Source organism: Camelus dromedarius, chromosome 16 (genome assembly GCF_036321535.1).
Source record: "Camelus dromedarius isolate mCamDro1 chromosome 16, mCamDro1.pat, whole genome shotgun sequence".
Taxonomy (NCBI): Eukaryota; Metazoa; Chordata; class Mammalia; order Artiodactyla; family Camelidae; genus Camelus; species Camelus dromedarius.
The window spans coordinates 24737177-24754344 of record NC_087451.1 but is presented as its reverse complement, the minus strand read 5'-3'; the positions used below and the strand labels follow the sequence as shown (position 1 = coordinate 24754344).

General features: G+C 43.0%; 1 protein-coding gene across 18 annotated transcripts in view; it reads right to left on the bottom strand.

The window, feature by feature from the left end:
* The window catches only part of NCOR1 (nuclear receptor corepressor 1), a 134293-nt gene that overhangs the window by 75322 nt on the left and 41803 nt on the right, over positions 1-17168 (bottom strand). For all 18 annotated transcript variants that reach the window (XM_064495290.1, XM_064495306.1, XM_064495289.1 and 15 more), the window contains exons 6-7: positions 5281-5394; positions 214-270 (exon numbers count right to left, since the gene is read on the bottom strand). In XM_064495290.1, coding sequence (XP_064351360.1) covers positions 214-270; positions 5281-5394 — 171 coding nt within the window. The remainder of the gene's footprint in view (positions 1-213; positions 271-5280; positions 5395-17168) is intronic.

Below are 17168 nucleotides of genomic sequence, written 5' to 3'. Positions count from 1 at the left end.
CACCTCTTCCTCCTCCCACCCCAGTGATTAAAGGCTGCTCAGGTGACATACCACCAGGTATTATAACCGTGTGCGTTGTTTTAAACTTCACCACAGAGGTCCTGCCCAGCTACCTCTCTCTTGTCCAAAAGTCAACAGGCTGTATTCCCACTTATCCCAGGAGAAACTGCTACAAACGAAGCACCAGAAATGAAAAAGGTGTTCCTTACTTACCAGTTCAACTTTTGGGCCAAGACCTTCAAATATTTTATGAGCCTCTTCTGCTTTTTTCTACAGACAAAAACATTATTATATTGTATAATTAAAAATTACGTTACCTAAATGAAAAATCATTACCAATTTAATAATATTTACCTAAAGACTAACATTTAGTTAAACTTATCCTTATTTCCAAATCTTCTTTCATACAGTAGGCCAGTCGCTCCCTCCTGGCCTAGGGGTTAGGATTCGGTGCTCTCACATAGCAGGCTAAAATACTCTGACTTTATCTTCAAAACTCTCTCACCAAATTCAGTCAAAGCTTGACATTTCTATTGAAAGCAACACCTAAAGAACTGGTAAGTTCTTAAAAGCAAACATATTAAGATTCCAGGGAGAGGAAGCAGCAATTCAGTATTAGAAATGAACCCCTCCAACATTCTCAATGAAATTTCAAGTTTTCTTTAATGAAAACTTAAAAACATGAAATGCCATAAAGCTGCCAGCACACACTGTGGTAAGCCAAACTGACCCCTTTGAAGAGAAGCTTGCAATAAGCGTATTTTCTGATTATAACAAAACCTTAGTAATCACACAGGGGAAACAACTAGTCTGAATTACTCAAAGTGCTCAGTAGTAAGTAAATGCCGAATTATGTATTTTACGTCCCTTTTTCAAAAAGGAAAATAATCTAGACCAAAGTGCTATCTGACAGAAATCTCGCTCTGACAGACAAATGAAAGTTTAACAAAACTCGACAGTAAAGATGTTCAAGCTGGACTGCGCGCCCAGCAACGTGTCGGTGGATCTCAAATCCCCCGTGCTCCCAGCACATGCCCGTTGTGACCAGGGCTCCCTGCCCGCTGCAGAGACTCCCACATCCGGGCACCTGCGGCTGGGAGACTCTCCCGGGCTTCGGACGTGACACACAAGTGAGAATGGAATCGGTGAGTATCCCCCAAGTGTAAAGAAAGATGTTCCCTTAGAATAAACACTTTATCAATCACAACTGGTCAAATATTTACGTAGTATATGTTATGTGGAAAGCACTATGTTCAACTAGCATAAGAAGCTCAAAGAAGTGTAATGCGTGTTCCAAACTTCGGGAAACTTAAAATGTTATTAAGATGAGAAATAAACATTTTAAAAATTTCAAATACAAAACTATAAAAACCCACTGAATTTGCATAGTGAATTTTATTTCTATGGTTTTAAGGCAGACTTGTCAATCCTGGTACTACTAACATCTTGGGCCAGTCATTTCTTTGATATGGGGGCTGTTCTGTGCACTGCAGGCAGGTCAGAATTCCTGGCCTCTCAGCCCACTGGATGCCAGCAGCACCCACTCCTCCCCCAAATTACAACAATCAAAACTTCAGCTGAGATCAACTGTTCTAATCTCAAGAAGCCAACATGTAATTATCAGAAAATTCAAATATATTAGCTTTAAGGCATATATTAAATAACACAAATAACATAATCACAGATGATAAATTTGGAAAAAACTAACTCCTGCAACTAATTCCCTGTAGACGACCTACACTCACCAGTGTTTGAACGTGCTTTCGAGCCACTCCACGTTATACAGGGAGGGCCTACACCAAGGACAGGCAGGCTAAATGGAACTGTACACAAATAACACTGAGAGACAAGGGGGGAAATTATATCACTGCAAGTATTTGCTAGTATCCTATTATGTAAAGGCACTTACCTTTTCAGGGATAATTTTAAAGGCTGGTATTTAAGGTGTCTGCAGATCCCAAGATTTAAGTTTTGCAAAGTTTTATTAAGTATCTGACTTCACACTGGGTTAACTGCTAAGAACGGATTAACCTATCAATTGTTTGGCAGAGAAAAATTTAATTTAAAATCTTTACACCTACATATTATAATTTGTATCCTAAGCCTGTAAGTAGAAGCAATTAATGCCTCACACATATGCTGATATGTTCCCTGGGCCAGGCACTGGACAGACACCGAGGAAACCACGAGTAAGACATCCCTCCGGGGGAATGAGAAGACGACCCTGGAGCTGCGCCCTGGAGCAGAGCTCTCAGCAGACCAGACAGGCCAGACCCCGGGGCTGCCCGAAGGCAGGGGCCTCACAGGCCAAAGCCCCGCCTTCCAGGGAACGGCCCACCCTGGCCCACCCTGCTCTGGGAGGGCATCACCGCGAAAGGGGAACAGGGCAGGGGCTAGGCAGGCAGACGTGTCAACGCTGATAAAGAAGGCCAGGCTATTCTGTAAAAGTGGGAACTCCTCAAAAGGTTCCATCTGGAGAATCATGTAAGGGGACCCAAATACGAAGGACAGGTTAGAGAGAAAAAAGACTGAAGGAAGGAAAACTCAGTATCTACACGAGTGGTGAGGGCTCAAATTAAGCTACTGCCAAAGGAGGAGGCGAGACAGTCTCTCTCCCAACCTAACCTTTCCACATAATATACACTAAATAAACACTGGACGAAGCAGTCAGGAGAGAAACACTTAGGAGGCAGCTCTCACGCTCGGCACTGACTAACCCTACAGAGGGGCGGAGAGGGATGCAGTCTCCAGGACAGCGGCCTGGGTGCCCAGATGGTTCCAGCACTAGGTACACTCTCCCCTATCACCTTCATTCCTTCTCCTGGTGCCACGTTAACTTACAAATCATTCAACCAAAATATAAATGAGGTATTTTTGAAAACTACACTCCACACTCCCGCTTTTCTATATGTATTATAATTCTGAAATTAGGGCACTTACAAATACTTTTGGAACCTACAGCCGGGAAGGGTGAGAGCAAACTGAACTGCTAAAGACAGTCCCGGAGAAAAGTCTGTTTAGAGACTAAAATGTATCTTAGCCGCAAGCTTGAATATGAAGCAAGGCAATTTTTCTCTCAGGAAGCCAACTTTAAAATTCACAGTCACATTTGGGTAGTTTTCTTCCTCCCACTAACTTTCTAAATAAAAGAAGGATGCCTCATACAAGACAAGGGCCCCCACCTCTTAAGCCACAGGGGGCTCCATCCCCAACCAGCACGGCTGCAGGGGGCAAGAGGGAGGTGTGCTCTCACCACCCACCTCTTTGCCTCTGGCGTCAAAGCAGGCAAAGCCATCCGTGAAAAGAGCCGAAGAGGCAGGGAAGGCCCGGCAAGGCAGCCTGGGGAGGAGGGAGGGCGTGGAAGGGGCGGTGAGGAAGCCCCTCTGGGGGCCTCTGCTACCATCTACCACCTACATGACCCCGTGCACGGAAAGAAAGTATCTTTAAGAGATGACTGCTGGTTACTGAGCTGAAGATAACCCTCCCTGTAAGTCTAACATCAAGGCAGACCTCAAGCTTGGTTCCCCCGTTCTTCACAAAACGTGGCGCACACTGAGCATGTAAACACTAAAACGGAAAGAAGAGGGCAGAAAGGGGTTCTCGGCTTTGCTGATGGGCATGAGGAAACACGCACCACACCAACTAATGAAAATATATATATACACATATACAAATTAAACACAGCTGAACTTTCTACCATATCTTGCTCAACAGTTTTCAGTCCTCACATCCTAGTCAGGCAACCGGAGAACTCACTGGTACTGGAACACTTTATTAGGCTTGTAAGAAAAGGCTTAGTAAGAAATTCAATCAATTAATAAATATCATTAAATTCAATTTATTTGAAAGTACGTCATATTAAGAAAGAAGTCAGTATTTTATTTTATAAGCTCCATTTCCATTGTTCTCAGCTCTAACCCATGTTTACTTTACCCCTGAGGCCACCAACTGGCCTGCAGCTCACCAGCCCACAGGAGTGTTTGGTTCCTCTCCAGTGTATTTTTTGAAAGCAGATTTCATATGAACTCCATGCTCCTGGCTTCTCTCACAAAAGGGAGCACCTGCTGACCCTGGGTCACGTCCCTGCAGGGCCCCACGTCACCGCCCTCCAGGCGCACCCTGAGGCGGCCCTCTCCACTCCACCCTCATCGGACTCCTGTGCACGCAGACTGTTCTGTCGAGTCAACAGACTGCGGTGATTTTGAACGCAGCCGAGAAACTGTTAGTTGCCCACATTCCCGCCTCCCCACGACACTTGCCATCATCCTAAGTATCACGTATCTGATGACTTCGTTATCTGCCTGTACACACATACATGTGTATCTAAGTCCAAGATTACGCCTATAAATGCTTATTTAATGACTATCTCACAGCTGCTTTTCTTAAGGCCAGATTCCTTTAGGATCTGTGCTCACAGAGTCACAGGCTGCCGGTGTCAGAGGCACAGGTGCTGGTGACCCACTCACCACAAGGCACAAGAATGGGAACAGCAGTCACCAGCCCCCACCGTACGATCAGCTTTGGTGAACAAATCTGCTCTCCTCCGCAGCACTCACAGCACTCAATCCCTTCTTGAATGGGGGGCTTCTGGAAGCCCACTGCTAAGCAGCTCTGTTGGAAAGTGTTTTTCATATTAAGGTGGAATCAGTTTCCCTTTAACTGCTAGTTCCTAGGCTAGATTCTGGCCAAAACCATCCTCGACATCACAGAATTACTCATAGAATCGAGGCCCAGTTTTCCTAAACCTGTGGACACTTTCAATTATGAGTATGAAAGAAGAAATTGTGTGAGCAAACCTAAAAAAAGCAAAGTCTACCTAAAGGTCAACGGTCTCGCACCTTAGAACTAAGATTCAAACCACAGCCCAGCCGTCAGTCCTGAAGCTGGTGAAACAAGCCATTTCCACATCCAGTGACCTGTCTCTACCAGGACAGTAAGAGTGTTTAGCATGAAACGGCCCTACTAAAGTATTCATGTGCCGCACACGTGCTTGCTAGCATCTATGTAAGAGGAAACTCAGCTGACAAAACCACACTGTGGCTCATAACGCCTGTACAATGCAACACGTGAACGAAACACAGAATTTAAGGCACGACTGTCACCTTTTCCTCAATCCACAGAGACACCACGCTTCAGTCAGTCTAAGTTTAAGAACATGAGGAAATTACAACAGAAACCAGGCTCTAACACAGTTAACACGACCCCAGAGCACACAGATAGGACTGAGGCACAGACGAGTGGCTGCAAAGGCCTGCGCCGTCAAGGAAGGCGTGGACTTACCCGGTTCTCATCGTAAATAATCTGGACAATGCTTCGGTGTTTCTGCTCCACGGGAGGCGGGGACACAGGCTTCTCGGGCTCTGGAGGTTTAGCGGCTTCTTCTTCAAGCTGTTGCTAAGAGATCCAGAAAGGAGGAGTCAGGCGTCTGCTGCTGTCACCCCCACCAGGAATTAACCACCAGAGATAACACACGCCTCTGAGCAAAGCTGCACTGGTTCTACAGGGTCATCACTTAATCTACCAGAATCTAATGGGCAAGGGTGCTAAGGAACCCAATCAGATTGATTCTGACTAATAACTAGACAACATAAGTCATCCTTTGATAAATCCTTGTGTATTTTAACTCCAATCAATTTAAAGCAAAAAAAATAAGAAAAACTAAACATATGATGTACAGCATGTATCTCTATCGCAAGGCCGTCCCGTGGCACTGGGAAAACACCTTTGTGTGTTACAGATGGACAACATGTGTTAGTGTCTGGTGGGGAGACTCTGGGGGTACGTTACTCCCTAACTCAGCACAGCTCCGAGCTCCACCCCAGGCCCCCACCAAACCCTGGATTTTATAGCCAAGAGGCACTGGCAAAGCCCAGAGAATGTGGGCCACTGGTGTGGGCAGTCACAAAGCAGAAAGCCATCTGATCACTGTGCCTGGGTTTTTAGCCTTAGGGTCGTGCTTCGCAAGCGGTGGGATCCGGGGAGCCTTTCTAGCCCTTACCCCAGCCTCGAGCAAGGATATGAACCCCTCCTATGTCAAGCAGGGATATTAGTCCCCCACCACACAGCCTTCTGAGAAGATTAAGTGACCCAGCAGCGTCAGGCACGTTGCCACCACGGGCGCTCAGTACACACCACCTGCAGTTACTACTGAAGCAAGCAGGGACTTCGCTTAGTTCAGTGTTCTTCCAGCCACTAACCAGTGCTTGATACTGAGTAACGCTCAACAGACAGCTGCATGGACACAGTGTAAATTCACTGCCTAAGATGGTAAGAAAGACATTATCAGGTAAAGATGGAAGTCCACCAAAGGCCTGGTGGAAAAAATTATCTGTAGTCCCAAGTAAGACAGTCCAGGCTCCTAGTCACGTAAGTCAGACCACACCCAGGTGAAAGGATCAAAATCCTCCAAGAAAGCAGCTCCGAGGACCACGTCCACTCGGAACAGGAAGGGCTCCTGCAGCCTGCTACCCATACAAGCCACGGACAGACGCTCGAGCTGTGAGGTCATCTTTATGCGAATGAGCTCTTCGACCGTGCCCCTCTGTCCCCGGCTCAGACAGCCTTCCTTTAGAATCCCTGTCACGCAGGCGCAGAGAAAGAAATGAGTAAGCTTCAGGAAATCACGTTGCGTTCTCAGCAGGTAAGTAGCCCTGGGACAAAACCACTGTAACAGAAAGGCTAAGACCGAAAAACAACAAATACAAACTTCCTTCACCTATTTGTTTGTTCTACTAGCTTCACAATAATTTTGGCAAACTTTAAAAGTAAATTTAGCTGGAATTTATACTGAAATTGTATAAAACATATGAATTAACATAAGATGAGTGCACATGACTAATACTGTGTTTCTGCTCAGCTATACTTCTTTACTTACTCAAGCTGTCTTTACATTCCCCAGTAAAATTTACAGCTTCTGTATACCTCATAATGTCCACACAATATATTTCATTATTTTTAATTATTTTAATGGGTTAAAATTACTATGCGCCACATATTATATAAGATATTCATTATCTCAACTTACACAACAACCCCGTGATCCACCTGGTGTCACCAGTAGCGCTGTTACTGTTGTATCCATGAGGACACGAAAGAAAAGCAAAAGACCAACTCAGAATCAGACCCACTAAGGCTTAGAAGAACTGTCGGGCATGTTACTATAAATCTAACGTGACTCAATAAATAACAGAGGGCTCACCATATTTTTTTAAAAAGGTGAGAGGGGAATATTTTCAAATGACAAAACAGATTTTAAAATGAGCCAAACAGAAATTCCAGCAATAAAAACATAATTATCGAATTTAAAATATATTTGACAGCAGATTTGACAGAAATGAAGAAACTGCCCACAATGGAGCCCAAAGAAGCAAAAACAAAAAAAGGAAAAGGAAAAGAAAAGCAATTGAGAGACAGAGAAAACAAGAAAGATAAAACATACCCAACAGGAATTTCAGAAGGGGATAACAGAGAAACTGTTGGAAAGGGTTTTGTAAAAAAAAAAAAAAAAAGATAATAGCTTAGAATTTTCCAGAACTGATGAAAAACTCTAAGACATTCAGGAAGCCCAATGAACCTCCACCTGGACAGACATAAAACCAGCAAGCAAAACAAACCCCAGCCCTAAACACATCACAGTCAAAACAGCAGCACCCTGAGGGAGACACTGAGAACAGTCCAAGAGAAAACGCAGACCCTCCAAGAAAGAACACAAATGACCTAAGGGCCGCGGCGTCAGCCAGCAGACAGCACGCTGGGAATACTGAGAAAATCACCCCATTCCAAACAAGAACACCGTTCAGTAACTGGCATAAATAAAAGATGACATTTAAAAAACAAACATAAAACCCATCTAACAGAGCCTCACTGAAGGGAGTTCTAAAGGATGGTCTCCAGGAAGAGGCACGTTCCCCCAGATGGAAGAAGATCTGTGCTGCAGCAGGAGTGGTGGCAAATCTGATGACACAGATGGGGGTAAACCTAAGTGAAGCCTGACCATAGAAAATAGTGTCTTTGGCAGTTGAAACACACACACACACACACACACACACACACACACACACACACACACACAAGAAAGAAAGAACCAAAATACAAGACAACAACAGCATTAAAGTTGGAGGGAAAGAGAAAGAAATCAAGGAGTTCGATGCCTTCACGCTACTGAAGAAGACGGTTAAGATACTAATTAGTTACACGCTTCAAGTTAAACAGGCTGTTAAAATTTCTGGGGAATCACTATAAACAAAGAAATACTGTATAAAATCCGAACTAGTGGGGTAGGAGATGACAAATAATCAATCCAAAATAAGGATTGGGAAAAACAAACAAGAATATCAAAATCAGCAAAAAAAAGACAGGACAAATAGAAAGTATAAAATAAAACCGTTTAAAATTAAAATAACTGAGCTATTTCCAACCATCATCATCAGATGAAAAGACTAAATTATCCTGTGGAAAGATAGTTTGTCAGACTGGATAAAAACAAAACCCGGCTGTACCGCTATGTAAGAGATACACCTTAAATATACACACAGAAGGTAAAGGCAAGGAAAGAAGGTAAACTAACCAACAGCAATTAGAAGGCCGCTGGCCTCACTGCATCAGTGCCGGGCAAAGCGGACTTCCCGCTAAGCCAGGTGCTGCTGAGGACGTGGAGAAAAGGGACACCTGGGCACTGTGGGTGGGACACAAACTGGTGCAGCCACTGTGGGGACAGTATGGAGGGTCCTCAGAAAATTAGAAACAGAACTCTCATATGATCCAACAATTCCACTTCTGAATATTTCTCGGAAGAAAACAAAAACACAAACTCAGAAAGATATATGCACCCCCATGCTCACTGCATCTTTTTGGGGGAGGAGGGGTCATCATTAAAATGGGACCCAAATGGGAAATGCAAGGGAGGGTAACAGGGTTTAGGGGTGCTGGGACTCGGAGCCCCAGGCTCGCTCCACAACCTGACTTCCTCCCAGCCATCAGGAGCAATCCGAGGACTCTACAAGAGCTGAAGCAGCACCAGTCGGGACGAGAAATAGGTTAGTAACTGGGAGGCTGCCGTCCACACTGTCAGAACCTAGCTCAGAGCTGTCACGTACAGGATCCACCACAGTTCCAGACTTCTATCTAAGTGCAGGACTTCTTGAAGACGTTCTACACAGCAGGCTTCCCAGGGGAGCGAATTCACTGGCAGATCGGGTAGCTCACTCCAAGCAAGCATAGTTCTAGGCAGATGAAGTTTCAAGACAATTTAGCCCCAGCTCTTCCTTGCAAACGTATCACCACTCCTGAGTCTATTCTATGGAGAAACCTCATATCTGTCACCAGATAAATTTCTTCAAGAGCTGGGTTGAAGGCAGAAATCGGGGAATCCTAGCAAGCATCTGAATTTAGCCTTGGGCCCATTTTCCTGGGGCGTATTCTGTGTTCGGTTTCCCTTTTACGGCAGAAGAAATGGAGAGAAGCACCATAAAATCAGGGGCCCACACTTCTGCATTCACATGAACCCACTGGTCATGGAGAGTCAGAGGTGGAGGGTGGCCACAGCTCACCCTGGGGACACAGACAGTGGCTGCAGTCACTCTGGGGAGCTCTCTCCACCACGTGTACACTGGCGCTGGGCAGGCCCCACGCAGCATTATTTACAGTAACCAAGACATGGACATTAACTAAGTGCCATCAACAGACAAATGGCCGGAGAAAATGTAGCACATACACACAACGGAATGGTATTCAGCCATGAGAAAGAATGAGATCTTGTCATTTCCAACTACATGGACGCACCCTGAGGGCATTATTTCAAGTGAAATCAAGCAGACAGAGAGAAGAGAGAGAAAGGGAGGCAGGCAGGCAGGCAGGCACACAGCTCACAGAGACAGAGCACAGACTCGTGGTCGCAGGGCAGGGGCGGGGTAGACGGAGTCAAAAGGTACAGACTCCCAGTTATAAAATAAACAAGTCCTGGCAGCATGGTGACGGTAATTAAAAACACTGTTCTGCGTATCGGAAAACTGCTAAGAGTAGGTCTTAAAAGTTCTCATCACCAGAAAAATAAACCCTGTGACTATGTGTGGCGATTAGCGTTAACTAGCTTCTCTGTGGTGGTCATTCTGCAATATATACAAATGTCAAATCAATTATGCTTTGCACTTGAAGCCAATGAAATGTTTTATGTCAACTATATATATATTTTTAATTGAGAACTACTAAGAAAAAGAAACAAATCCAAAATCATAGCAGTAATTGTTAAGTTACTGGCAAAAATGAGAGAAGACATGCATGATTTTTTTGAAGTAAAGAATATATATACTCTTCTTCTCAAGTGTGACTGGAGTGTTTTACGAAAATTGACCCCGTCATCTAGGCCAAAACTCAAGAACCAGCTATTTCAAAAGAATGGGTATTAGAGCCCATACTCTCTGGCCACAATAAATTTAGAAATCAAATAAGCAAAAATAGTCAAAAAAAAATTATATACCCAGAAATTAAAAAAAAAAAAAACATTTCTACTAACACAGGAGTCGAGAAAGAAACCAGAATGGAGAGTAAAACATCTTACAAACTCAACTTGCTGAATGAACTTAAAGTAGTGCACAGAGAGAAAGAGAAGCCAAAATATTAATGTTAAACAAGTTATAAAAGAGCAGAACAAAACCAAAGAGACGAAACGAGCAGAAACTTGTGATACAGAAGAAACAATTAGTCCCCAAAATAAGGGGGGAAACTATTTCCAGAAGAAATAGAATTTTTTAAAGTAGAGTCACTCATTTTAAAAATGCTCACTCACAAAAAATACCCAATAGGCCCAGCTTGATTTTACCAAATAATTACAATCTTAAACCATCTCAGAGTTTAGAAATGTTGTAACATTATTAGCATGATCTGTGACCAAACCAGAGAACAGTGTAAGAAAAGAAACTACAGGCTGATCTGTCTCACAAATAAGACACAAAAATCCCAAAATAAATATCGTTAAAGCAAGTCTAGAGACGGAGAAGATGGCAGAGTAGAAGGACGCTCGCAGGTCACCCTCTCACACAAATACACCAAGACCCACATCTACAGACCCACTCAGCCAACCAGAGCACCTGTGGAACTCCGACAGAACATCGCCCTCTTCAAAAGATAAAGACGCCAAAAATCTGGTAGGAGAAAAGGAAAAAAGAAAGAACAACAGGCAAAGCAGCGCGGGACGGGTCCCGCGAGGAGGGAGCGGCAAAGGAGGACTGGCGCTCGCTCGCTGGGTCTCCACTCTCCAACTGAGAGGCCAGCGGGACGGAGGGGGAGCCTCCGAGGCTCGGATCTGTACAGAGCAGCCCTTGACCGACAGAACTAAGTTAAACGGGGACAGAGCGTCCCCCCGACACCCAGCCTGAGAGGCGGGCGGGCAGCGGCGGGCAGGGCCAGGCTGCACAAGCCGGGCGGAGGACGGGGGCGGCTGCACGGAGGCAGCCCCGGGGGAAAGCAAGGGGCTGCGCGCCGTGGCTGTGGGTGCACAGGGCAGAACAACCTGGGCCCTCCATAAAACAGCAAGGTTGATGTGCTCTGGGGGAAGGGTGCACACCCCCATCTCTGAAAACCCGCGGGAAGTTTTTGGGGGAAGAGAGGCGGGGCTCAGGCACAGCAGCCATATCCTCCGCGCTGAGCACTCAGGCGGGGGTGGGGCGAAACCTGCATCCGCACCAAAGGGCTTAGCAGCCTCAAAGGCCAGACTGAGACTGGCCTGCAGCCCGGGGCAGACAGGATCCTTCCATCCTGGTCCCTCAGAGAACTTGCTCCACAAAGACAAACAAGGAGCTGGGTTTTGGCTCGGAGCAGGGACAGCGCTGTCCCTCGGTCTTCCCCGAGCCCACCCGCGGAGCCCACCCTCGGAGCGCCGACCAGGGCGGAGCCGCACAGAGCAGCGGAGCTACCGGCGGCGGCGCAGGTAGAGGGAGAGCGGCCCCCCCCCCCCCCCGCCTTTCGGGCAGGAACACAGCCCCTGACCGAGGTGCTGGGAGGGGGCACGACCCGCCCTCCTACCCGGCCAGTCTGCAACATCTGACTGCGGCATCCGGAGGGGCAGCGACCCGCCCGCCCACAGCAGAGGAGAGCTGCACCTGACCCAGTGTTAGGAGGAGGCGCGATCTGCTTGCCGACAGGTGCTGGGAGCAGCACAGAAGAGGGCGCCAACGGAGGGCCTCTGAAAACAGCAAGCTGAGCTTCCAAAACAGGACGAAGACAGAAAGACTTCACAGTAAAAGCACACAGACTCCAGGAGAACACCGTCAAACACCCCCCCCCTTTTTTTTAAATCTGTTTTTACCTGTTCTACTTTCTATTACTCTCTTAATTTTTACTTCTTAATTCATTTCTATTTCTCTTGGGTTTTGATGTCCTGCTATTGATTAGACACAGGTTTCAAATACATCTATTCATCTCCCCCCCCCCCTTTTTTTGTAAAGGTTTTAAAAGGACGTCTCAACCCGATTAATACTCTGCTTCAACTCACTCTTCTATTATTCATTATACACTGTTTTCAAACCCTCTTTCTCCCTTCTTTTAAAATTCTTTCTCTCTCTCTCTTATTTTTTTTTTCTTTTTTTCCTAAGTTCTATTCCTAAATAGGCATCAGATAGATAAAATCCTTAAGGACCAAAATAGACAACTGATACTCCATAAACCACAGTGCCAGAGAGGTATGAGCAAGATGAGGAAGCAGAAAAACCTTTCCCAATTAAAAGAACAAGAGAAATCCCCTGAAAGAAAGATCAACGAAACAGACATCGATAGCCTACTAGATCAAGATTTCAAAAAAGGAGTGATCGAATTGCTGAAGGAATTAAAAGAGATAGTGTTTAGAGATATAAAATATGTCAAAAATGAAACTGAAGCTATAAAGAAGAGCCAAGTAGAATGGGTAAACTCATTGACAGAGATGAGGAATGATCTAATAGCTGTGCAAAGCCGACTAGATAATGCAGAGGAACGAGTTAGTGATCTAGAAGACAGGGCAATAGAAAGCACCCATTCAGAAGAACTACAAGAGAAGCAAATAAAAAATAATGAAAATAGCATAAGGGACCTATGGGATAATATAAAGCATCCCAATCTTCGCTTAATAGGGGTCCCAGAAGGAGAAGAAAGATCAAAGGGGATTGAAAAGGTTTTTGAAGAAATCATGACTGAAAACTTCCCAAACTTAAAGAAGGAATCAGATATCCAAGTACAGGAAGCTCAGAGGGTCCCAAACAGGAAGAACCCAAATAGACCCACACCAAGACATATCATAATCAAGATGGCCAGAGTCAAGGATAAAGAAATGATTCTAAAGGCAGCAAGAGAAAAGCAAAGAGTAAGTTACAAGGGAACCCCCATAAGGCTCTCAGCTGATTTCTCTACACAAACACTACAGGCCAAAAGGGAGTGGCAAGATATATTCAAAGCCCTGAATGAAAAAAAGATGCAGCCTAGGATCCTTTATCCAGCAAGGCTATCCTTGAGGATAGAAGGAGAAATAAAGAGTTTCACAGACAAAAAAAAAAGCTGCAGGAGTTTAGCAACACTAAACCCATGCTAAAAGAAATATTGAAAGGGCTATTCTAAATAGAAAAGCAGCAGGATGCTACAGAAATGAGAAACACACAACTGGAAAGGTGATAACTCATGAATTACAAATAAAGTAAACATGAAATTATAAAAGAAGACATACAAATTACTGAGAGTGGGAGAGGGAGGCAGGGAAATACAGAATATTTTTTTCTTTCTTTTTTAAATTTTTTTAACAGTAGGATCGGTTTGAGATTATGTTACTATCAGTTTAATAAAAACAGTTATAGTAATGGCTTGATAGATTTACAAAAAAGGGTAACCACAAGCCAAAAAATTTGCAAAGGAGTCACAAAAATTAAATAAAATCCATGATAATACAAAGGAAAATTACCAAACCACAAAAGGAAGAAGAAAGGAACAAAGAGGATATACCAATTCAACTGCAAAGATAAGTTCAAAATGGCAATAAACACACATCTATCATTAATTACTGTAAATGTTAATGGACTAAATGCTCCAGTGGCAGACTGGATAACAAAGCAAGAACCTTCAATATGCTGCATACAAGAGACCCACTTTAGGGAGAAGGACACATATAGATTGAGAGTGAAAGGATGGAAAAGGATATTCCATGCAAATGGAAAAGCCAAAAAAGCAGGTGTTGCAGTACTGATTTCAGACAAAATAGACTTTAAAACAAAGGCCATAAAGAAAGATAAAGAAGGACATTTTATAATGATTAAAGGAGTGATACAAGATGAGGATATTACACTCATTAATATATATGCACCCAATATAGGAGCACCTAAGTACATACAAGAATTACTAACAGAGATAAAGGGGGATATTGATGGGAATACAATCATAGTTGGAGATTTTAACACTGCATTAACATCACTAGACAGATCTTCCAGACAGAAAATAAACAAGGCAACAGAGAAATTAAACAGTACAATAGAAAAACTAGATTTGGTGGATATTTTCAGAGCATTACACCCCCAAAAAATAGGATATACATTCTTTTCAAGTGCACATGGAACATTTTCCAGGATCGATCATGTACTTGGGCACAAAAGAAACCTCAACAATTTTAAGAAGATAGAAATTATCTCAAGCATCTTTACTGACCACAATGCCATGAAACTGGAAATCAACAACAGAGAAACAAAGGAGAAAAAAAGGAAAGCATGGAGATTAAACAATATGTTATTGAAAAAACAATGGATCAATGAGGAAATCAAAGCTGAAATTAAAAAATACCTTGAGACAAATGATAATGAAAGCACAACCACTCAAAACCTATGGGACACAGCAAAGGCAGTGCTAAGAGGGAAGTTTATAGCGATACAGGCCTTCCTCAAAAAAGAAGAACAATCTCAAATAAACAATTTAACCCACCACCTGAATGAATTAGAAAAAGAAGAACAAAAAGCCCCAAAAAGCAGCAGAAGGAAGGAAATAATAAAGATCAGAGAGGAATTAAATACAATAGAGATTAACAAGACCATAGAAAAAATCAACCAAACCAAAAGCTGGTATTTTGAAAAAGTAAATAAAATCGACAAACCTCTGGCCAAACTCACAAAGAAGAAAAAAGAGAGAGCACAAATTAGCAAAATAAGAAAGGAAAATGGAGAAATTACAACAAACAAAATAGAAATACAGAATATCATACGAGAATATTACGAAAAACTATATGGAACCAAACTGGATAACCTAGAGGAGATGGACAAGTTTCTGGAAACATACTGTCCACCAAAACTGAATCAAGAAGAATCTGAACACTTGAACAATCCAATCACTAGAAAGGAAATAGAAATAGCAATTAAAAACCTCCCTACAAATAAAAGTCCAGGACCGGACGGCTTCACCGGGGAATTCTACCAAACATACAAAGGAGAACTCATACCAGTCCTTCTCAAACTCTTCCAGACGATTGAAAAGGAGGGAATACTCCCAAACTCATTCTATGAAGCCACCATCACCCTGATACCAAAACCAGGCAAAGACACTACAAAAAAAGAGAATTATAGGCCAATATCACTGATGAACATAGACGCCAAAATCCTCACCAAAATTTTAGCAAATAGAATCCAACAACACATAAAAAAGATTATACATCATGACCAAGTGGGGTTCATCCCAGGGACACAAGGCTGGTTCAACATACGCAAATCAATCAGTGTAATACATCACATCAACAAGAGAAAGGACAAAAACCACATGATCATCTCAATCGATGCAGAAAAAGCATTTGATAAAATTCAACACCCATTTATGATAAAAACTCTCGCCAAAGTGGGTATAGAGGGAACACATCTCAACATCATAAAAGCTATATATGACAAACCTACAGCCAGCATAGTACTCAACGGTGAAAAACTCAAAAGCTTCCCACTAAAATCTGGGACAAGACAAGGATGCCCACTATCACCACTCCTATTCAACATAGTCCTGGAAGTCCTAGCCACAGCAGTCAGGCAAGAGAAAGAAATAAAAGGGATCCAAATTGGAAAAGAAGAGGTAAAAGTGTCATTATATGCTGATGACATGCTACTATATATAGAAAACCCTAAAAGGTCCACACAAAAGCTACTAGAGCTGATTGAAGAACTCAGCAAGGTAGCAGGTTACAAAATTAACGTTCAAAAATCAGTTGCATTTCTTTACACTAACGATAAATCAACAGAAGAAGAAAGTAAAGAAACAATCCCCTTTAAAATAGCACCCAAAGTAATAAAATATCTGGGAATAAATCTAACCAAGGAGGTGAAAGAATTACACACAGAAAACTATAAACCATTGATGAAGGAAATTAAAGAAGACTTTAAAAAATGGAAAGATATTCCATGCTCTTGGATTGGAAGAATCAATATTGTTAAAATGGTCACACTGCCCAAGGCAATCTACAGATTTAATGCAATCCCTATCCAATTACCCAGGACATATTTCACAGAACTAGAAAAAATCATAATAAAATTCATATGGAACCATCAAAGACCTAGAATTGCCAAAGCATTACTGAAGAGAAAGAAAGAGGCTGGAGGAATAACTCTCCCAGACTTCAGACAATACTATAGAGCTACAGTCATCAAGACAGCATGGTATTGGTACCAAAACAGACATATAGACCAATGGAACAGAATAGAGAGCCCAGAAATGAACCCACAAACTTTTGGTCAACTCATCTTCGACAAAGGAGGCAAGAATATACATTGGAATAAAGACAGTCTCTTCAGCAAATGGTGTTGGGAAAACTGGACAGCAGCATGTAAAACAATGAAGCTAGAACACTCCCTTACAGCATATACAAAAATCAACTCAAAATGGATTAAAGACTTAAACATAAGACAAGATACAATAAACCTCCTAGAGGAAAACATAGGCAAAACATTTAAAAAATTTTCTCCTAGAAGAAATAAAAGCAAGAATAAATAAATGGGACCTAATGAAACTTACAAGCTTCTGCACAGCAAAGGAAACCAGAAATAAAACAAGAAGAAAACCTACGGAATGGGAGAAAATTTTTGCAAGTGAAACCGACAAAGGCTTGATCTCCAGAATATATAAGCAGCTCATACGACTCAATAAGAAAAAAATAAACAACCCAATCCAAAAATGGGCAGAAGACCTAAACAAGC